We start from the raw sequence: 22,968 nt of genomic DNA on the forward strand, positions 1-22,968 counted from the left end.
GGACTAGAAGCCAGCTGCTGCTTGGTGTCCTGAAATCATGGGCTGATTCACTGGAGTGAGCCACTGTGCAAGAGAGCAAATCTGTAGGGGTTCCCCCTCCCCCACTAATATGAAGGAGACAGGGGGTTGAAGACAGACCTTGTCTTCTATCTCCTACCCCTCCCCCAAAAAGATGTTTGGCCTACCCCCAAAGCCTTAGTGAGTCAGGCCCGGAGTGATGGGTGTGGTGCGGCCCCGGGTTTCCTTCCTTAGCTTGAGGCTGTGCCAAAGGAGCAGGCTGCTGGAAGGGGAGAAGGAGCCTCTACCCAGCCAGCAGCCCAGAGTGCAATTAAATGGGGGCTTGGGGTTGGTAGTGGGAAGACCTGGGGTCAGTCTTGTCCTAGCTCTTGGTGCCAGCAGGAGGAAGCCCTTGGATGAGGGAGGGGTCCAACAAGGAGCTCATTAATGGGAAAGAATCTGGAGGGCAGCAGAGGGTTTGCTCCATTGTTGGTGAGTTGTAAGACCTTGAAGAAAATTCACATCACTAAGCTTCTATTTCCACCTCCAGGATGTGAGGAAATAAGATCAGCGTTGAGAAAGAATAACGACTAATAAAACCTTGAACTTGCACAGTGCACTACAGTTTATAAAACACTTTCACAAACCTCAGCTCAGTTGATCCTCAGAATAGTCAAGAGGCGACAAGGTGGCTATCATAAATGATCTATCCCTAGTTTACAGACTGGGAAAACTGTGGCTCGGAATTTAGGTGACACGAGTAGATTATCCTTCCTTTAAGTGACAGAGCTGGGACAAGAACCCTGCGGCCCTTGGAAGCCTAGTGATCTTGTGCCCCAGGAGGACCGCTCTCGAAAGTTGCGCCTTGGACCCTCTTCTGTTAGAGAGGGTAGAGTGGCTGACGCTCGGCAGCGGCTAGGGGGCACCAAGGCTCCACTAAGAGGGTCTTGGCGTTAGGACCCAGCAGAAGCCTGACCGCCGACTGGGGAAAAGCCTGTTGGATCTGCCCTGCCGGCCGCACCTCCTCCTTCCCGCCCACCTGTCTATCTTCGCACAGCGCAGCCAATTGGTGACCTCCACATCCTTATACGTCATCACTCAACGCCCGTGTATGTCCAGGGCCATACAGGCGAGCTCTGGGTTTCAGTTGTCCTCGGAGTTGCCTGATCGGAAGGTCTCGAGGGCGAGGCGTTAACCTCGGGGCATCTGGCTCCCCTGGCCACCAGGGACGAGGTCAAGGTCCTAGGGCGGGTCCCTGTTCCTTGGCAGCGGTTGCTGGGTTTTGAGGGGTTTCCTCTTTGGCCGCCCTTGAGCTGGCGGTTCTGGCGGTGGCTGCAGGGTCCTGCTGCGTGGCGGTCGCATGCAGCTCCTATGAGGTCCCTGTCGCCGGTCGGCGATGTCCGGCTGGAGCTGTCGCCGCCGCCGCTGCCCCTGCCGGCTGTGAGCGGGTCTCCGGTCGGGTCTTCCGGGCGTCTCATGGCCGCTAGCAGCTCCCTGGTGCCCGACCGGCTGCGCCTGCCGCTTTGCTTCCTCGGCGTCTTTGTCTGCTATTTCTACTATGGGATCCTGCAGGAAAAGATGTGAGCGGATCCCTGGGGCCGGAACGCAGACATCCCCCCTTTTCCGCCCCATCTCCCCAACCTTGTTGCCCGGTTCGCGGTCCTCTTGCCCCCGCCCTCCCAGCACCCCGACGCCTTTGCAGCCGCGGCTGAGCCTCCCCAGATTTCCAAAACGCGAAAGTTGGCTCTGGATTCTCGAGACCTGGTTATTTTTCTTCCCTTAGTTGCTCTTTTGTTTGTTCGTTCCAAGGGCCTGGGTTTCACGGGCTGAGACTTCTACCCTCACACAGGTTTCCATGATCTGTGCCGGCTCCTCTTTGGAACTCTCAGATGCTTGCAAGACAGCTGATTCTTTCGCCCTCGGCCTTGCTGCTGTAACCCAAATCCCTTCTGCCGGGGTACCTCGTTTCACCATCTAATTTTCCGCATTTTCTCTAGCTCCATCCTTTACGGATATTCTTTCCCAAAGGTTGGGATCAGCAGGCTGAGATGTCTAGTTTCTAGACCCAGTAAAATTAGCCTCTTTTGTAAATAAGCCCAGTGATCCTTACCAAACTCTCCCTACATCCAGAGAGGCAAGATAATTTCAAAGCTTTCAGTGGCTCTGGACATGCTGGATGACACTAATGGAAATATGCTAATTCCTCCCCTCTCTTTCTCATACATTTAATTCTTAGAACAAGAGGAAAGTATGGGGAGGGAGCCAAGCAGGAGACATTCACTTTTGCCTTAACTTTGGTCTTCATCCAATGTGCGATCAATGCTGTGTTTGCCAAGATCTGTGAGTACCTGGATAGTAATCTGTTGTGTTCCCCCTCTGTTTCCTGGGCATTAGGCAGTGATCCAACCTGAAATTGTAACTCTCAAGACCCCCACCCCCTTTAGTGCTTACACAGCCTCTCTGTTCAATGTATAAAATTAATGGCTTTGAAAGGGGGTAAAACCCTATTTTCCTTAAATTAAACCAGCTTCTGAGTCAGAAATGTGCAGAGAATGGGTCTTTTGTGTTCCAGATCCCCGCTGAGAATACTTAAATTTTTTTTCGTGGTCCCTTTGAGTTTCCTTTATGTGTTAGCTTCAAGCATATTTTGAGCTTTCTCTCTTTATTCTCTGGGGACTAGCAGCAGGGCTAACTTGTCCCTTGAACTGAATGAGCCCCCACCCCTGCGCGGCATGTGGTCTTGTGTTAGGCTTAGGTGGGATTGGAGAGTTGAATAATCTTCAGAGACTTCCCAGTCTAAGAGAACAGAAATAGCTTGTGCTTCTTGTCTCACTTGACAGACGGGTTCCTTTCATGTGGCTTTGGCTTTTGCTCAGTGGTCCATCCTAGGCCCACCAGGTTTCCCTTGTGTGTTTTTTTGTCTTCTCCCAGTGATCCAGTGTTTTGACACTGCCAGGGTGGATCGTACTCAGAGCTGGCTCTATGCTGCCTGTTCTGTCTCCTATCTGGGTGCCATGGTCTCCAGCAACTCAGCACTACAGTTTGTCAACTACCCAACTCAGGTGAAACCTCAGGGTGGGAGGAGGGTTGGCTGAGAAGTTGTTTGAAAAGGCTTAAGTATTCCTCCCTCAGGTCTGTGACATAAATAAAAAGAGAGTGTGTGTGAGGACTTCACAGTGTGGAGAACCACAGGTCTGAGGTGTAGTGGTGGTGGGTTGGCTGTAATCGGGCTGTATTCTGAGGCTGTGGTCTCTGAGGCAGGCCCCACCCTTACTCATCTTAACACAACACCTAGCACAGTATCTGGCACATCACAGATGCTCAGAAATTATTTGCTGAATTTAATTTCAGGTCCTTGGTAAATCCTGCAAGCCAATCCCAGGTAAGCAGAAGAAGATGGTCTCCGTCTTCCATCCTCTTCCCATAGTGCGCTCTGTCCTCTGCTAGAGCACTGTATCCCTCCGGGCATTGTCATCCCACCATAACTATCTTCAGGGACTTCCCCCCATCTGTTCCCCCTGCCCATCCTGTCATCTTTGTCACTTCCTGTGGTGTTGGGCGTGCATAAGCTGATAATCCTTACTAGGAGCTAGAGGTTGACCTAGTCAGCTTCATGGGGTCAATCATTTTGGTGGTGTGTGTGTTTATATTGCCATTAGACACCCTAAATCCCATTTCGATTGTCAGTTTCTTTCTCCCAACCTCTCTCTCTTTCCTGCTGTCCCCGCCCTTGCCCTGTTCCTTCCTGGACCTTTCACCATTGTTATTTTGTTTTCCCTGTGTTATACTTGTTGTTCAACCCTATTGCTCAGTTGTCTTTATCTAGGTGCCACCCTTGTACTCTCCTCTTGTCCTCTATAGGCCTTCCTTCTTGGACATTCTTTTTTCCCATGAGTCTCCTAGGAGCAGAGTGTTGGGCTCATCAAACCCTATGGATGCCTGAATTTTCCACTCTGTTTTTTCCCTGTAGTCATGCTCCTTGGAGTGACCCTTTTGAAGAAGAAGTACCCAATGGCCAAGTACCTGTGTGTGTTGCTAATTGTGGCTGGAGTGGCCCTCTTCATGTACAAGCCCAAGAAAGTAGTTGGGATGGAAGAACACACAGTTGGCTATGGAGAGCTGCTCCTGGTATGTGATCCTGTGGGAAAGACAACCTTTCCCAGTGATCTTAACCAAGGAACATCCCCACTGAGGCAGGCAGAAGGCCAGTTCCATGTCTTAAGGGAGATTGTAATGCTCCTTGCTGCTCATTTCTGGTCTTCATCTCTTTCTGCATGGCTTCTGGCTCTGCTCATGTCATAGTGGGAAGCCTAAAAGATTTAACTACAGCTCAGCTCTCCTTCTGAGGAAGGGGTGACTCTGAGGCCTGTGTCTAAAGCTGGCGTGAGATCACAGAGACCTGGGGCCGGCCCCGTGGCTGAGTGGTTAAGTTCGCGGGCTCCACTTCAGTGGCCTGGGGTTTCGCTGGTTTGGATCCTGGGCACAGACATGGCACTGCTCGTCAGGCCATGTTGAGGCAGCGTCCCACATGCCACAACTAGAAGGACCCACGACTAGAATATATAACTATGTACTGGGGGGATTCGGGGAGAAAAAGCAGGAAAAAAAAAATAATAAAAAGATCACAGAGACCTGAGAGCAAAAAGGGAAGGAGCAGTATGTCTCTCACTGTGGCTTTCCAAGAAACCTGGAAGCCAGAGTTAAAAAGAATACTATAGTAGCTATTGCTTACTATGTATTAGGCACTGTTCCAAATGTTTTACATATTAGTTGGTTAATTTTTACAATAACTTCATAACATAGATAGTATTATTTCCATTTTACAAATGAAGAAACTGAGGCAAAGAGAGGTTAAATCACTTGCCCATGGTCACATGGCTGTTAATTGGCAGAGTTAGTGGCTAACTTTGCCCAGGATTCTAATCTAGGCAGCGTGGCCACAGAATCCAGTCTCTGGAGCGCTCTATTCCAAACCGGGAGGCTAACGTGCTGGGGCTGGATTTTCTTTTCAGCTCTAATGGAAGAATGTGTGTGGCTCACCTCAGCCTGTTCTAGGCCCTGCATGCCAGGCTTCCTGGCGTTGTGTTGGGGAGTAGTAGGCTTCCTGTCCTACTCAGATGACATAATGACTGCGTGGTTCAGATAGCCTGTCATTCCAGTGCCTGGGGGAAGAGGGGGCTAGCATGGTCTCTCCCCACCCTCCACCTGTGACCGATTGGCAGCGTTTTGGTCTGAGGACTCTGTCTTGTGGCGGTGGCTTTCTGAGGCATCTCAAAAGTGAGAGTCCTGTGTGCTGGGTTAAGGAGGGGCCCTGTTGGCCTTCTCACTGCAGGCCGTACCCTTTCTTTCTCAGCTATTGTCTCTGACCCTGGATGGACTGACAGGAGTTTCCCAGGACCACATGCGGGCTCATTACCAAACAGGCTCCAACCACATGATGTTGAACGTCAACCTTTGGTCGACATTGCTGCTGGGAGCTGGTAAGGAGCAGTTCTGCTGTTCTTTCCATGTATCACCAGAGGGCACACTGCCCTCATCCAGTTGATCCCTAGCCCAGATGCCAGTTGCTAACTTTGCCCAGGCCAAAGGCCTACCTCAGTTCTAAGATGCCCTTATGTCCAAGCCCCTGAGAAACCTTCTTGGAGAAACCTTCACCATCAGGCTCTGCTTGTAACTCGTTCCTGGCACAGTCAGGGGTAGACCTGTGCCAGGTGTCACAGGAGAACACAAAGCAGTAAAACAGGGGGTGCCCTGGCAACTCGCCCTCTTCTGAGAGAGCTGAGATGTTGGCATGTAGTGTATACTGAGTATAGTTTGAACCTGAATGCATTTGCTTTTAAATCAGTGCTTCCTGACCTTATTCAAATCTGGGATAGTAGGAAGCAGAAGTATTTTTTGTACAGCACACTGGGGTTAACGGAGGAGGCCGCTGATGGCTAGAGGCGACCAGTGCTGGGGGCTGCCTTAAGGTAAGGCTGTGTGGATCATTAGCTCCACAACATCTGAGGATCTCTGCTTTCAATCACTGTAGCAGAAGTAACTCATTAACTTCCCAGCCTTTCTCAGAAGAGTCTTTAGTTAGTTTCTTTAATCAGAAAAATAGGGACGCCTGATGGAACAATACAAACCCACTCCATACATTTTCCCATGCCCCACCCTCCTTCAGAATACTTTTGCGGGCCCTGTGCAGGGGGGTGTGTGTGAGTATGGGCACACAGGATGCACCATTCATCTCCTGACAATTTCTTCGCAGGAATCCTGTTCACTGGAGAGCTCTGGGAGTTCTTGAGCTTTGCCGAAAGGTACCCTATCATCATCTATAACATCCTGCTCTTTGGCCTGACCAGTGCCCTGGGTCAGGTAGGTGCCTTGAGAGGGGGTGGCTTGGCTTCCCCAAGAGACTGGCCTGACTAGAAGAGGGGTGGCAGAATGGGTCCTGATGTCCTGTCACAGACTTCAGACCTCGTGCAGATACCCAGTGACCAGCCTGACCCACCTTTTTCTCTCCCTCTAGAGCTTCATCTTCATGACAGTTGTGTATTTTGGTCCCCTGACCTGCTCCATTATCACCACAACTCGAAAGTTCTTCACCATTTTGGCCTCTGTGATCCTCTTCGCCAACCCCATCAGCCCCATGCAGTGGGTGGGCACTGTGCTTGTGTTCTTGGGTAAGTTCCATCCAGAGCAGGCATTTCTGGGCCACACAGAGGGACAGTGACAGAGCCTTATGTTTTTTTCCCTAAAATTTGCTTATATGTTTATAAAATTTAGTTATTTTATGGAAAACTTTTTTAAAAGAGAAAAGGAAGCATTACCTCTAATCCGGCCTTCCTAATGTGCATTTCCTTTTAGTGATTTCCTTCCAGTAACTTGATTTCCCCAGACGCTGAGCAGGATAAAATTATTATACTTACTTTCTACCGATTAGTGTTGTTATAGATGAGCTGAGAGAACTGGCTTATAAGTTTTGACTCTCAAGTTTCTTTCAATCTTGCTGTATTGTATATATATATGTAATCAGTATCTTACAGTATATATTAAGTATGAGTGATTTTCTTCATTTGATGCCGTTCTCTTTTTTCTGAGGGAGTTTTATAAAACCAGTGTTTAGAAATTAATTTTATTTAAAGCCCCAATTTTGGAGAACCAAGGCTGACACTCCCCCCCACCCCCAATCATTGATAGGTTTCATTTTCCCCCATAAAACTAAGCCTGTTTTCTCGCCTTCCACAGGTCTCGGTCTTGATGCCAAGTTTGGGAAGGGGACCAAGAAGACATCCCACTAGGAAGAGAGAGACTACCTCCACTCCAAGAATATTTAAGTTATTATCTCCAACAGTGACATCTCTTGGGGAAATGGACACAATAGGGATGAGGGACTGTATTCCAGTCTTTTTTTTTAAAGGAAGCAAAATCACATATTCTAAAAAAAGGACTTGGATTTTAACAAGACAGAGTTGGCAGTTTCTGTTCTTGGTGACCTGGAGCACAACCTAGTGCAAGTAAAGAGAGAAAGAGAGAGGGAAGAGGCGGAACTCGCTGCTCATTGCCCAAGCTGCTCCCTCTGGGGTGTGGCCAGTTTGGTTGGATGGCTAATTCCCCAAGAGCCTAAGCATTATAGGGAGGAACTTGGATAGACTGTGTAGTTATGCTTGCAGCCTCTGTTCCCACAGGTGAGGGTCTAAATATGCCAGGACAGGTAGCTGGCTGTTAGAGCCAGAGAATGTGAAAATCACTTTCTCTCTTAAAGCTCTGGTGGGTTAATATTTCTTTAAAAACTACAGGCATATTCTCTCCTCAAGAAACTTCCCTTGAGGTTGGGATAAATGAGCCCAAGCCAGAGTCTGTTGTGTTTTCACATTTCCCCACTGCCTCCCCTTCAGCCAAAACTCACCCAACGGCCCAAGTGGACCCAGTGTATATGTCATGAGCGGCTTTCGAAGGTCTGATTCCCTCCCTCCATCTCTGTGTCTGTTCTCTGTCTACCCAGCCCCCTCCTGGGGAGGCTAGGCTATTCCTCTGCCCCCTTCAGCTACTGAAGCCTTGCAGTCCTCTGCCATCCTGGCTGTGCCATGGTGTCACCATGCCAGCCTCTGCCAGTTGAAAGGCATGCTGGTGGAAGGCATGGCGGCTGAGTCCTGGCGTAGAGCCACTGTTGAGTTTTCTGGGTGGCAATGGGGGGAGAAGGCGGAGCATGGAGCAGAGCCACCTGCCCACTGCTGCCTTCAGAGCTGGAAGTCGCAATCCTCCACGGACCAAACTTTACACATGAAAGTGCATTTCCACCAGCTGCAACTTTCCCTCCATCTGTTCAGCAGCCCCAGCCTTGGCTGTCCAGATGGGAGCGCAGCCTCCTTCCTGAGCGGCTGCCTTACCACCCCCCGCCCAGCCTTTCAAGCCCTGCCTCACTTGCACTCATCTCACTCTCCAGGGGCCCAGGTGTCACTGCAGCTCTGCCCCTAAAGGCCTCCTCTCATTTTGAGCTCCTTGAAAGAAGAGGTTTTAAGTACCTGTGGCTGAACTTCCTTCCTTTCTCCACCCTTTTTCCCTCAGATGTTTTCATCCTGAAGGCTGCATCAATTAGCTCCTTACCTACTGGCCTGATAGTTCTCCCACACTGTCTCCTGTGGATTAGTTAGGTGGTCAGAACATGTTGCCAGGGCCGGGGCCTACAGGCAGTCCACATCTGGGCCTATGCTTTTAATGAGACATTTTTCAGCTATCAGACCAGTCCCCTCCACCTCTACCCCCTGCCATTCCCAACTAATGCCTGATGCTAGTCACCAAGAGCAGGACAGAATTTTCAATGGCTCAGCTTGGCTCTCACCTGATACTAGAGCAAGCCTGTCCCACCCGCGGTGGTGGTCTAGGAGCGCAGTTCTGGTATATTCATTTAGTCTCCTGTCCATTCATCTAACACTGCCTTCTGTGTTCCATGTACTGTGAACATGCTGGGAATTCAAAGTTGAGTAGGACCTGTGTGTACCCTCTAGGGGCTTGGCACTCTAATCGGGAGACCGATAGACGAGTCACTGCATCTCAGAAATGCAGGGCTAACAACGAAGGAAGTTGTCTGGGCAAGGTGAGGCTTGAGCTGGAGAGAGTGGGAAGATGAAAGGAGGAGAGAATAGAGCTGTGGCTCCACCACCAAGTGGGAAGTGGGGTTTTAAACTACCTGGCTTGTCCCCATTCTCCTGCCTCCAGTCAGTCAAGTGAGAGCACAGGGACGGAAGAGTGGCTCTGCAGTGAGGCATCGCTCAGCTCAATTGGAAGATATTTAAAAATGTGTAGGCCCCCAGTTTGCTCGGGGTGGCATCCTTACCTATGGGATCAGAGGAGCTGAGAGTGCCAAGTGAGACTAAAGTCAGTAAGACTGTTAGGTTATAATAGGGCTGATAAATGGGAAATACCAGACAAGTTCAAACAAAAGTGTTGTTGATCGCTAACCCTGGGCAGCCTGATGCCTCAGGTTTCTAAACATCAAAGGACTTCCATGTGCAGCTAATTCGCAGCTATGTGCAGAAGGGAGGGAAACAGCACACTTTCTCCCAAGCACTATGTTTTTAGTTTGGGTGTATTGTACTTACGTCTATTTTGGTCAAACCATCAGGTCCACCTCAGCTGTTTGTGCTAAGGCTCATGGTAGAGTGGTTTTTCCATTTCCTGTCCACCTCTTAGCCTAGGACAAGGGGAGTGACCCACAAATGTGATTTGGGATAAAACTATAGGGAAAGCTATTCTGGAATTGAACATTAAAAGGCAGCAGAGTTACGCATTGTTTTTTGAAGGATTTAAAGGGGCAGGAATTAAACATTCACTGTGGATAATCTTTAAAGGGAGGGTTTAGGAATGGATTGTGTGTTTTCTCACAGCCCTGGAACACTCTTGTAAAGAGGACCGAGCAAGCATCTTCACCTTTTAGAAATGGAAAAACTAGTTAGGGAAGCTTGGGTGATCTGCAGTAGATCCCTGGGTGTGTCCCAAGAGATCACCCAGAACTCGAGGCTCCCCGAGGTCTAGTGTGTCTTGGACCTGTGCCCTCTGAGGGAGAGAAGCAAAGCTCCTCAGGAGGCCCTTTGCCCCTGCCGTCTGGTCCCACTTGTCAGTGGAACAGTTTGCACATTTTATGAGTGGTGCTGGTCACTTTCCCCAGATGCCCTGGCAGAGAAATTGTCCTGGGTCTCTGTGGGATCATTCAGCCCTTCGCACTGAAAACACACCAGCTGTCTTTAGGAACAGCTATCTCATCTATTTATTGAGCTCCTCCCTTCCCAAAGCTCTTTAGTTTGTGACATTTTATCCTTGCAACACTCCTGGGAAGAGCATAGGCCAGAAACAAGTCTCCCCATATTTGAAATAGGGAGCCTGAAACTTGCCAAAGTATCAGCTAATAGTCACACGACTCCAAGGGAGGGCACGGCCCAGAAGGGAGTATCTGCTTATCACATGTCAGAGGTCAGCGAGCTAACCCAGTGGTTCCTGGCCAGTTCTGGGAATTCGTGGTCCAGAGAATTGCCAGGTAATTTAGGAGGCTGACATAGGTGTTCTGGCTTTTAATTTTTTCGCAAAAGGACATTTGAAAAATCTGCTATCACCATATGACTTACAAAAGAACATTTTAGGAAATCTATCCACCTCAGAATAAAGGACTCTTCTTCCAAAGAAATTATAGTTGGAAATCATACCACTATATAGATAATAAGATAATTTTTTAATTGCATAAAATGTTCAACATAAAATGTTATCCAATGATAATACATTGTAGGGTGTATTATGATGGTCGACTTGTTACAACTTGTTTGGGGCTCTATTCTCAATGCAGTCCACTGGAGCTGGAATCTCACATGGGCCTGCTGGCCAAGATGGAAGCAACCTGCAATGAGGTTTTACATCATTTAGAACATTCTGAGAGTCTGAAAACAGCATCCCCCTGACCTGGGCCACTTCTGCGTTCCCTCTACAGGACCAGAAGGAGGGCAGGCTGTGGGGGCCAGAGGGCTTTCCAGTAAGGGCACCCCTGCTCCAAGATCTACTCCCAGGATGTGCGGGCCATGGCTTTGGTCACCTAGCTCAGAGCACCCAGAATTTATTCTGGAAGGTTTTCACCTTCTGGTGAAAGCCATTTTCTAACAGGCACAGTCCTCAGCCTGGGAACGGGGTGGCTATGCCTGCCATAGCAAGAAGGGTCAGAAGGGGAACCAAGAGGGTGTTGGAATGGGAGAGAGTTCATCCAGTGCCTTCCACCTGGCTGAGGCACAAGTCCACGGGCGCCGGTGGGTTTTCTGTCTGAATATGCCTGATTCTCTGTCATTTCTGGGAGAGGTGGAAGAAGGAAGAGGTTCAAGGCGTTTACCGAGGCATGGAGCGTTTCTTCCTGCCCACTTCTGAGTTTTGCCATAGTGTGTGGGTGGCCAGAGCTAGCAGGAGCACCATGTTTCCACTTAGGTTCTGACTGGACACCATTTCCTCCTACTCAGGACCCTAGAACTGCCACAATCAGACCATACTAGGGGGAATGCGTCACTCTAAATGAAGGCTGGGAACTCCCTGAAATTTTATGTAAAAGTGTGTGTGTATACAACAGCACAAGGGCTCACACGTGTGTCAAGCTTGTAGGGTCATTTTTCTGTGAAAATGGTCCACAGTCCTCTTCACATTCTCAAAGGGGTCCATTCGTAGGGTCCCCCACAATCATGGGGTTCATTTAATTAAAAGAGATTGGCCATATAGAGTTGTATGACTGGGCACCACCCCAAAATATGAGCAAGCATCATCTCCAGTTCTGCTTAGATGAGGGGTGAGGTTAAAGCTGCAGAGATACCCAAAGAAAGTAACCATTCAATTTCATTTCTAGTTCTCTCCTGGCCCCTCCACACTCTTTATCTAGAGTTGTCAGATTTAGCAAATAAAAATACAGGATGCCCAGCTAAATTTGAATTTCAGATAGACAACACATAAGTATTTCCCATGCAATATTTAGGACATATACTAAAAATTATTTGTGCAATATTTGAGACATACTTATACCAAACAATTGTGGTGTTTGTCAGAAATTCAAATTTAGCCAGCATTCTGTATTTATCTGGCAACACTATTTGTGGCATTAGTCTTTATCACACATGTTCTCATGGGCCTCTCTTTTCCTAGGAAAAGGAAGGCACTCTCAGATACATACCACCTTGCAATTCTGTGCACAGGGCTCCAGGTACTTCAGGGCCAAACATTTTATAATTTCCCTTTTGGCCCGGGGAGGTGCAAGCCCAGATGTAGTCAGCAGGGGGCACCATTTTCTTAAAATAGATCCCCAGTGGAGTTTCAGGGGCCTCAAAGGGGAAGGGGAGCATTGCATTGAATTCTGATTTGCTGCTTCTGCATTCCCTCTGGAGCTCACTTCCCCCACCCCACCACCCTGCCAGAGTTACCTCTGTGAAACAAGAATCTGATCCCGTCACTTCATTCCTTAAATCTCTTTCAAGGTTGCATAGTTACCTTCTTCATGCGGCATAAAATGTGCTTCAGGATCCACTGACGTCTATTTTCCCTGCTTCAACTCCTGCGGCTTCCACCCTACCTGATCCCACTCCGCACTTCCGGCACCCCCTTCCCCACGAACTATTTGCAGTTTCTCTGTACACTATCTACTGTCCTGCTTTTGTGCCCACAGTTCCCTCTGCTGGTAATTCCCTTTTCCACTAGGTGCTTCTTGTGACTCCAGTCATTCACCCACATTTCATAAGTATGTCTTAAGACCAACCGTGTACCAGGCACTATGTTGTGCACTGGAGATAGCTGGAGAAGGCGACGACTAGAACCTTTCCCTTGTGTATCTCAGGATGGGAGAGGGGAGAAACAGTTAACAAGTAACCAAATCAACGGGTTACGCAGGCTTAGTTCAAGGGTTAACCGATCTGACTTCCTCGAGCAGAGTTGATGGTTCCCTCCTTTGGGTCCCCTGATGGATTTTCATTTTAAGGGTCCCAAAATCTAACTCCTGCACAACCATTGCAGGGAACATGGATGAATGAAGTGAGCCAATTGAAGTTAATAGGGAAGGGGCTGGGGTGGAGAGGTGGGGGAGTGTGGCCTGTGACAAACTGAGAGTGCGTGTCCCATCTAAAAGGGACAACGGCTTTTCACCTCCTCCCAATTGTTGCCAGATCTGTTATTTCAAAAAAACATGGAAATACTGATTTTCACATAAACTCTTCCAATTTTTAAAATTCTTTCCAGCTAAACTAAACATGCCTACAGGTCAGATATGGCCTATGGCCACCAGTTTGCCACCTACCATATTGCAACACTATATCATTGTCTTGCATCAGATTAATATTTATGTATATTTTCTCCCCCAAGACTGTGTTCTTGCGTCTTCAGCCCCTAACATAGTGACTGACACATGGTGGGTGCCAGTCAAACATCAATACATGTTTGTGGAAGGGAGGAAGGAAGGGAGGGAGGAAGGAGACGAACTGGAAACAACAGTTTGTGGTTGGAAATTCTTATTACTGCTGCTTTGGGGGTGGGACAGATGGAACAAGAAAGCCTAAAACAATTTATTGCTGAGTGTGCATGTGCACGAGTGTGAGTTTCAATGTTAGCAGGTGTGACAGCTGGAAAATGTGTTTAAGAATCATAGGCTCCTTTCGTGGTGGACTCCCAAGCCATCTCTCCCCATTCTCGGCGGATGAGGGGGAGGAGAAGAATGCAGGGCTCATGGTGGACTTCCTGGCTTCCTTCCAGGACCTGTAGTCACTGGCACAGAGATCAGAAAGAGCTTATATAGGCTTTTGGCACCAACTGACACATCCTCGGGGGAAGATGTCTGGCAGCTGCTGCCACCCACCGCCTACCCGCTAGAGTGCCCACTGCATAGCAAGCAGTTGTGGGTCAGAATAAAATGCTTTCTCTTCTCACTTGTCCAAAGTGAGATAATCAAAATGACCCGTCACCCTGCATTGGGGGATGAAAACTCCCAATTTAAAGAGAGGGGCGGGGGTGGCTTAGACTCCCCATCACGGCCCCCCAGAGACAGAGCAGGAGCTTGACCGCTGGAGCAGCCTGCCGATTTCTGTTAATGGTATGCTGTCCTTTTTAGCAAAAGAGGATGCTGCCTTGTGCCCACACGGAGCATCCCATGTACATTCTTGCTGGCCCGATGAATAAGGACATATCTTTGGAAAATAGACATCTGAGGCTTAGAAAGTATATTTTGTCTAATTTTCAAGAGAAGTAACTAAATCATTCAGGAATCAGAGCCTCCATCTTGGCCCTGAAATCCTTTGTGAAGCCTGGAAAATGTGATTTTCTGAATCTGAGAAGGTGGAGGGTATTGGGGCAGCCTGAAGTACACTGGAGTCACTCTTTAAGCTGGACTATGGAAATTTCTATCTCATGAATCTCTCTCTGGTGGGAGGTATCTTGAAAGCCAAAGCCACCTCCAGCCTCCAGGGTGCTTCTTGCTCCCTACCAGCACTTGGCCAGCCAGAAGCTTTGAAGCAAGACTTTCCAGGAAGCAATCTCTCCCACAGGCACTGCTGACTCAGCCCAGACTCCAAGCTCTGAGTCTGGTTCCTGTCCCAGAGTAGCCAGCAGAGGCAGGGGTGCACAGGGGCTATGGTCCTGGGCTGTGCCCATGCTGCCAGGAGGGAGGAATTGGGGGGGAGGGCGGGTGCAGAGATAGCGGGGCATGTAGCCTGAGTTGTTTAGTCTTTTGCTAAGGGAAAGGGGAGGGAGAGTCAATATTTGCTTGAGTCCTCCAAGTGCCGGCATCCTTTGACAAAATCTATCTCTCCTGAATTCCCAGAGGCAGGGATAGTGGCAAATTCAGTACCTTGAATCAGGGAGTGAGAACATTCCTTGATATGTTCCCCTGCTCTTGTTTTCAATCTGCCACGGGGGATGTGACTGACCATCTTTCTAGGGTCTCCACCTGACTCTCCGACATCCTCTTTCCCCAGATTACCCCCATTGGATTAAAGGAAAATTTGTGTTCCTGCTCTCCCCTTCACTTTCTCCACAAACTGCCTATGATTCCTTCCATCTCTGCTGCTTCCTGCTTCCCTCCTGCCCACTCTCCCTTCCTTCTTTGGTCCTTCACTGTCATTTTCCTCTCTCCATATTCCTCCCTTCTCTCTCTCTCTGTGGTTCTGACAGTGAATCCTTTCCCTGGCACAGGCCCTTGACTTGCTCGCCAGCCCTGCTGGGTTACTCTCCTCATTTCTGTAGCTTCTGTCCAATTATCTCTCTGGCCAGGCTAGTTGGGAGCCCTCCCCTCTGGCCACCCTGCCTCCTTCCTTCCTGCTGCTAGCAATGCTATCACCCACGATTCGTTTCCATTTGGGGTGGGGGTGGAGAGCTGGCTTGAATAAACTGGGAGATGCTTGGCAACCCATTCTGTGTTCGGCTCTGAGAACCCCAGTAGAGTTAAGAGAATCTTAGGGAAGAGGACACCATTTCATAGACAATTAAGGACTGCAGGATCTAGTTTTAACAAACATGGGATCAAAAGCTTTTTAGAGTCAGCCAGTCCTTAAAAACAAGGGCCCAGGGATGGAAAGGAACAGAAGCCCTTGCCACAGAAAACAAACCTGTGACTCAAAGGCATCATGTAGATGCTTCCTTGCTCATCCACGTTCCTGAGTTTAATGTCTTTGGCTTGGGAATTAACTTTGAGACTTTTCCAACAAAGATAAAAATAGAGCTCATAAATGCCATCACAGGCACTTTCCGATAAGGTGGCCTTTTAAGGGAAGGCTGGGCTCCCAGAAAAGAGTGTGAGTCAAGGAGCAGTGTTCAGGGTTCTCACAGGCTGCTGACCAGCCTGTGGCCAAACAGTGGATGCAGGAAGAGAAGCTGCTGGAAGCTTCTGTGCCTGAAACTACAGGAACCACATCCCTGAGAGGAATGTTTATTTCACTCATTCATTCATTTATGCATCACACAAGCATTAATCTGAATGCCTATTGTATACTAGGAATGCTGCTTGGTGCTGGAAACATGATAGAAAGAAAAAGGAAATCCCTGCCCCTAAGGAGCTTACAGACCCAGAGAGGGAATCAGGCAACCATGAGACTGGGGGATAGTGCAGTGGAAGGAGAATATGGGAGACGTAGCTCAGGGTTAGGCAACACACACAGCTTCCTGGAGGAACAGATGGATAAACGGAAGCCTACAGAATCAGCAGAGAATTAACCAGGGGAAGATGGGGGTGGGGGTGGGGAAAGGTGTGGAGAAGACTGTTCTGGGAAGAGGTAACAGCAGGCACAAAAAGAGAGAACTTGGTTTATTCAGGGAATTGAAAGTAGTTCTGCCTGTGACTGGAACCATATTGCTCAGTGGAATGAGAAGCATAAAAGAGCCCCAGAGACAAAGGCACAGGTCACTGGTAAAGAGCATTTTACCCCTATTAAGGAGCATGGGCTTTATCTTGAGGGCAATGAGGAGCCATTGAAGGGTTCTATACAAAGAAGTGACTTGATCAGATTGACATTTGGGAAAGTTCACTCTGGCTGCAGAGTGGAGAAGGAACTGGAAGAGGGAAGACCAGAGGCTGGAGACCAGTGAGGAGGCTGCTGTGATCCAGGGAAGAATTGGGGAAGTGTCAGTGAAGATGGAAGGAAGTAGGCAGAACTGGGAGAAAACTGAAGTTGGAATTGTCAGAACTTGGTGTTGAATTAGATATGGGCTTGAGGAGTCCAGGATACTTCCCAGTTGTCAGCTTGAGCTAATTGGTGAGACAGAGAACACCGGAGAAGAAGCAAGTTTTAAATCTGCTGGTGCCTATGGGACATTCAACCAAAGATATCAGGTTGGTAGTTGGGTATTTAAATCTGGAGCTCAAGAGAAAGACCTGGCTCAAGATAGATTTGGAATATTCTTTAGCAGATGGATGGCAGTGGAGCCGTGAGAGTGAATGAGCCATCTCAAGGCAAGTGAGGACAGTGTGAAGAGGAGAGGAACTGAACAAAATCCAAGGAAAGGCGATATTCAAAGGATGGCTAAAGGAAGAGCCCATACAGGAGACTGAGAAGGAGCAGCCAGAGTGGTAGAAGGAAAGCCAGGAGTAGGGGTCTTCTGTTGTTGGCCTCAAGCGTTTGTTTCTCCCTTCTCCTGCCAAGAGCGCACTGAGTTTCCTTCGGGGAATTCGCTCCTCCCCTGTTCTCAATCTTTTGGTTTTGATCCTAGGGGGGAGATGCTGGCTGGCTCTGCCTAACCCTCCTGACCCACCTCCCACAGCTCTCCCACTTGCTCTCTGGACTCCAGCCACATTAATTTTCCTTGAGTGTCTCAAAAACTCCATGCTCTCTCTGGCCTTAGGATCTTTATCTTACTGGAATGCTTTCTTCCCTCATTCCCCTTCTCCACAGCCTTTTGCCTACTAACCTTCTAACTATGCTTCCAACCTCTGCTTAAGCCTTCTCTTACATTCCAGACAAGACCAGGGCTTTCCGTTTTACATTCATTCATTCATTCATTTATGCAGTGTGTTCTAAGCACCTTCTGTCCATGTGTCAGCTCTGTGCTGAATGCTGGGACATTATGGAGAGCAAAACAGACAGGCCCCTTTGGAGCTGACAATTGAGTAGAGGAGACCAACAATAAACAAGTAAATATTCAAAACAATTACAAATTGGGGCTGGCCCCGTGGCCGAGTGGTTAAGTTCGCGCGCTCCGCTGCAGGCGGCCCAGTGTTTCGTTAGTTCGAATCCTGGGCGCGGACATGGCACTGCTCATCAAACCACGCTGAGGCAGCGTCCCACATGCCACAACTAGAAGGACCCACAATGAAGAATACACAACTATGTACCGGGGGGCTTTGGGGAGAAAAAGGAAAAAATAAAATCTTTAAAAAAAAAAAAGACAATTACAAATTGTTGTTAGCGTTGTAAACGAAGTAAACAGAGTACCACGACACCAAGAAGTTCCTTATTTTGGATAGGGTGGGTGGTCAGAGAAGGTTCTTTGAGGATGTGAAAATTAAAGTGAGCCCTGAAAGAAGAGGCGGAACCAGCCATGTGAAGAGCTCATAGGTGGCCAGTGTGGCTGAAGCGAAGACAGAAAAACAACGCCACATGAGATGCCGTTGAATGCGAGACTTTTCCAGGCAGTTGCACAAAGTTTGCATTTTATTCTTGGTACAATGGGAAACCATTCAAAGGTTTTAAGCAGGGTTACAGCATGATCTGACTTAAATTTTAACTAGATTGCCCTGGTTTCTGAGTGAAGAATGAATTAAGGGCCAAGCAAAGAATTAGGAAGACTAATTAGGACCCTCTGGCCATGGTGCAAGCAAAAGAGGATGTTGGCTAGAACTTCAATGGGACTGAGGAGATGGAGAGAAGTGGACAAATTCAAGGGATACTGTGAAACTGGAACATACAGGAATTCTTGATGGATTAGATATGAGGTATCAGGGGAAAAAGAGTCAAGGATGATGCCTAATTTCTGGCCTGAAAGGGTGGAACGAGAACCATGCTGGCTTGGCTTGGCCTGCCCCAGCGGGATTTGCTACCCACCCCATCCTTTCCTTGGAGCCCCGGGGGGCCCGGGAATCTTCAGAAGCCCAGAGCTTGCAAAGCAAGCATCATTTGAAAACCACTGGGTTGGAGAATCTTTACGGTCCCTTCCAGTTTTGAAATTCTTTTGTTCTAAACTGAAAACTCTTTGTGAATAGGGACAATATTTCTATGTATTTTGACTTCTCCTGGAGTTACCTTGGTCAAGCTCTGTATCTGGGGAGCGTTCAGTAAGTGCTAGTTGACTGTTCACTTTGGCACACACCTTCCATAATTGAATTTTAGGTTAAATTTCTTTTTTAAAATAGGATTCTAACGTAGAGTAAACTTTCGATTGAAATCAGTTCACCTTGATAAAGTAGAGCCACGGATGGGATAATCTAAAATTGTAATATCTGAAGTAATTTCTATTTGAGTCGAGGTAGAGAAAAATGTGTTTTTGCTAAACCAATTATCTACGTTTAGGTAAATATTATTTTAGGATAAATACCAACAGGTGGTGGATCAATCTCATTCAGAATAGGACCAAAAAGCCACTGAAAGTAATTCATAATAGTGAATATAATCTATATTTGGTAACACACTCTTCATTGAAAACAAATATTAACTCTCTCGAACTTTTTTTGAAGCAATGACTTCTGGCAATTTTTAGACCCGTTTTAAAGATGAATGAGATGAAGATGGAGCTGTGTGGCCAGTCCAAGACAAAAATCAAAATAAAGCTAGCACTCAAACTTGCCATTTCCTCTCCTCTCTTTTCCACCGCTGCTTCTTTCCCTGGCACTGCACCCTTCAGATATCGTGTTTCCCAGCCCTCTTTCCAGGTTAAAAACTCAGAACTTCAATACCTATAAGCACATCGATCAAAGCCTCAGATAAGTACACCATTCCAAGCCTTTTGTTTTATTAAAGAGGGAAGTAAAGTAACAGAATGCCTTTTATGTGCCAAGCACTTTAGAACAAATACCATGTCATTCCACGCTGCTTATTACTCTATGATGAATGCCCCATTTCATGGATGAGACAGGAGGGTTGGCCTTCCAGCATCTGATCTGCTTCCTGTTTGGGATGAGTCCCCTGCTGTGGATGGCGTCAGTGAGAAGGAGTGCCGAACATTACACTGTGGACATCGTGGCAGTCAGACCTTTCTTCATTGCCCCCCAATCGTGGTCCGGGCCCAGGATACGGCCTAGGATTGGCCAACAGGGTGCTGCTATTTGGGCTTTGGGTTTGCAGCATGAGGAGGCACAAAAATGGAAGGAAGGTTAGACATCCTTTGCAGTGACAGCAGTAGTGGCCGTGTGTCTGGTGGTGTCACTTTGTGGCACTACCCAGCAACTGGACCTCCTGGCCAGAATGTCTTGCTAAAGAAGGTTGGTCTTCCTCCACTGACCCTTGGTTTCCAGTCAGATTTCCAAGTCTGATTCTTCAGCTCTTTGTCAGTTCTGAGAGCCAGAGATATTTCTTCAGTAAATTCCAATTTGGGTTGATATAGCCAGATTTGGTGTAGTTCCTGCAACCAGAAACCCTGAGTGATCTGAAGAAACAGATTCTGAGGTCAGTGAGCTTGTTCAAGAGCAGTGTTCTGGCTGAGAAGTCTGTGCTGTTTCCTTGATTCCATACTTCCCGAAGAATTCTAAAGGGCATAGAGAAAAGGAGCATGGAACGCAGTTCAGAGTGGGGCTTGAAGACCCGCTAGGCATATGAACACTTACTCCAAAAATCCACCTTCAGTAACACATCTGTAAACAAGTAGGTTCTACTCTATGCTGGGGACTGTGCTATGTTCAAATATTATTTCAGTTATTCTCACAACAATATGATATGGTGGGCATTATTTTCTCCATCATTTGGATGGAAAAACAGGCTCAGAGAGATTTGTCCAAGTTTAGTGTTAGTGCCGGGTGTGAACTTGAGTCTCCAGACAAGGAGGCTGGTGCTCTTTCATTAAGCCACAGCTGCTTCACTATGAAATTTAATCAGTCAAAAAAAATTTCTCCACTGCCAATTTTCTATTAACCCCATTGTGGCCCCAGTACAACCTCATCAATGTGTTCTTGTTGGCATGCTTCGTGTATATCGTCTTACATCTGGGTCCCAGGGTGTGTCATCTGTCTCTCTTCCTTTAACTGCTGCGCCTTTTTTTTTTTTTTTGAGGAAGATTAGCCCTGAGCTAACATCCGCCACCAATCCTCCTCTTTTTGCTGAGGAAGACTGGCCCTGAGCTAACATCCATGCCCATCTTCCTCTACTTTATATGTGGGACGCCTACCACAGCATGGCGTGCCAAGCGGTGCCATGTCTGCACCTGGGATCTGAACCAGCAAACCCCAGGCCGCTGAAGCAGAACGTGTGCACTCAACCACTGCGCCACTAGGCCAGTCCCTCTCTCTTCCTTTAGACTGAGGACGTCCAGAGCACAAGACCATGCCCCCACTAAGGATCTTCCTTTCCTGCATATCCATCTCCCATGTTCACACAAGGCTCTACCATGGCAGGCCACTGGGCCAGGGGGTTTTACAGGCCACCTGAGTAACTACAGAGGGGAGAGAAGGACTTCATTTTCATACAGTGCTAACAACCAAAATTGGAGCTTATACTTATCTTCTATTCATTCATTCCTGCCTGCTTCCACCTCCCATACAGCTTCAAGGGGAACCATGCGTTTGCTCACTGGACTGTAAAATGGAGCCGAAGATCCTTGTTGGCAGAAGAAATAGTAGATGTCTTGAGGTCTTTTGGGACAGAGCCCTTGCCCAGACCTGGCTCATGATGGCCAATGAACACTTTGTTATTTGTGTTTCAGATTAAGAAAATGAGTTGTGCATGTTTCCTACCATCACAAGGAGCAGTGAATTGAATTGGTGCCATTGTAAACTTGATTGTTGTCACAGAGATAAAAGCCTCATTAAGTCCCTCACGAAGAGAGAATTTTACTTTGAGCATAGAGGACTGAGGGGGGCTTCTTGCTTGTCATGGTTACAACAAGAAAACAGTAAATGGAAGAAATAATTAAATAATTGCACTCCCCCCACCCCCAAACCTCGTCAAGAGGCTGGGTGAGTTTTTAATTAGTGGTGCATTTTCAATAAATCCGTATTTGTACGTGATGCCGATTCTTTCCTGGATAAGGGATAGATAATAATGAGAATCCTATTTTTCAGTCCCACACTAAAGGGATGCCTAGTATATTTAATCATGCTGTAGAAATCCTGGCAGCTTTCTCTGAGCCCAGCCTCTGCTCTAATTACATTTCTAGATTTTAGTAAATTGAAAGGGAAAATGTAGGAACAAAATAATTAAAACCGAAGAGGAAGTGCATATTAAAAAGGAGAAGCTGTTTAAAATTCTTCCACACAGTGCTTCCAAGGACATCTCCAGTTGTTTAATCAGATCCACACCAAATCAAAGTCCTTTGTACAGAGGCTGGTGGCATCCCATCTCAGGTGGGCAGTATGGTCCCCACAGCAGAGTGGGAGCCTCATCGTGCTAGGCTACAGATGGAGATAGGACGCTTATATCCTTCCAGATCTCTGGGGATTCAGGGCCAGCCTGGACAAGCTGCTGGCACAGACTCACTAGCTCCGAGGAGTCCCCTCCCAGGTCCCAGGTGGAATCTGACTAAACTGTAACGATTAGCTCCAATTGTGAGGTAGCTAAATTATGTTGTCCATGCCTGCAGTTTCCTCTTTCTGCACCCCTTCCCCACCACCATGCTCCTCCCTGCAAGGACTATCCTTTTTCTCTCTTCCCTGCTGTCCTGTGAAATCTGACGTCAAGAGAACAGGAAGTGAACAGTCTCAGTGACACCAGGAGTCAGTTACTTGTAACTGGGTTTACCTGTGGGGCACTCCGAATTTTCACAAGGACTGAAAACCTTGCTGGCTTCAGCCAAAAGAATGAATGTTTGTTAATGATGATGATGAGTGAAAACTAATTGGAAAGTTTCAAGCATCCATCTACCAGGTGACAAAAGCTCTTTTTAAGTGGGGCAGGCACAGTAACCACGTCATTGTGGCATTTAAGATCTCCGTTTCTTGATCATTTGGGCTGAAATTTGGGTTGGGCAAACTAGGAGTTTAGAGTGTTTTGTCTGTGATTCCTAGGACATTTTAAGCTGTAGGATTGTAGGGTCTGCTTGTGTATTTGAAAGTGGAAGACAGCCTGGCACTGTCAGGGGTTTCTTTCCAAACTCCTGTGGCTTTGTTCATGGCTCCCAGTGTTCCCTGCTGAACAGACTCACCAGCTACCTGCCGCCAGGACACATGTGGCAAGAGACAGTGAGCACCGTCTCCTGGAGACAGTCCCACGGCAGCAGGACTTTGGGAAGCTGTTCCCAAGGCAAGGCGCACACTTTGTCACCCCATGACCCACAGGTTCATCTGGTTGTTCTTTTGGGTCCAATGCCTCCTCAGGCATTTGTGTGTGTACGCCTGCATAATGATACTATCTCAGT

The 22,968-nt window shown here is 47.8% G+C and overlaps 1 protein-coding gene across 1 annotated transcript; it reads left to right on the forward strand.

The window, feature by feature from the left end:
• Positions 1–1,259: 1,259 nt before the first annotated feature.
• Positions 1,260–9,768, forward strand: SLC35B1 (solute carrier family 35 member B1). Its single transcript, XM_046676711.1, has 9 exons — positions 1,260–1,577; positions 2,234–2,337; positions 2,929–3,059; positions 3,349–3,379; positions 3,968–4,125; positions 5,351–5,477; positions 6,251–6,357; positions 6,512–6,665; positions 7,231–9,768. The coding sequence occupies exons 1-9, from the start codon at positions 1,369–1,371 to the stop codon at positions 7,281–7,283; spliced, it is 1,074 nt and encodes a 357-aa protein (XP_046532667.1). The 5' UTR covers positions 1,260–1,368; the 3' UTR covers positions 7,284–9,768.
• The last annotated feature ends 13,200 nt before the right edge of the window (positions 9,769–22,968 follow it).

The sequence above is a fragment of the Equus quagga genome, chromosome 11 (assembly GCF_021613505.1).
Source record: "Equus quagga isolate Etosha38 chromosome 11, UCLA_HA_Equagga_1.0, whole genome shotgun sequence".
Classification (NCBI taxonomy): Eukaryota; Metazoa; Chordata; class Mammalia; order Perissodactyla; family Equidae; genus Equus; species Equus quagga.

What these genes read in the sequence shown, in the direction of transcription:
- SLC35B1 (XM_046676711.1), top strand. Translation starts at nt 1,369, where the DNA reads ATGAGGTCCCTGTCGCCGGTCGGCGATGTCCGGCTGGAGCTGTCGCCG. An exon ending in TGACCAGTGCCCTGGGTCAG is followed by an intron (nt 6,358 to 6,511) that starts GTAGGTGCCTTG and finishes CTCTCCCTCTAG; the next exon opens with AGCTTCATCTTCATGACAGT. An exon ending in CACTGTGCTTGTGTTCTTGG is followed by an intron (nt 6,666 to 7,230) that starts GTAAGTTCCATC and finishes CGCCTTCCACAG; the next exon opens with GTCTCGGTCTTGATGCCAAG.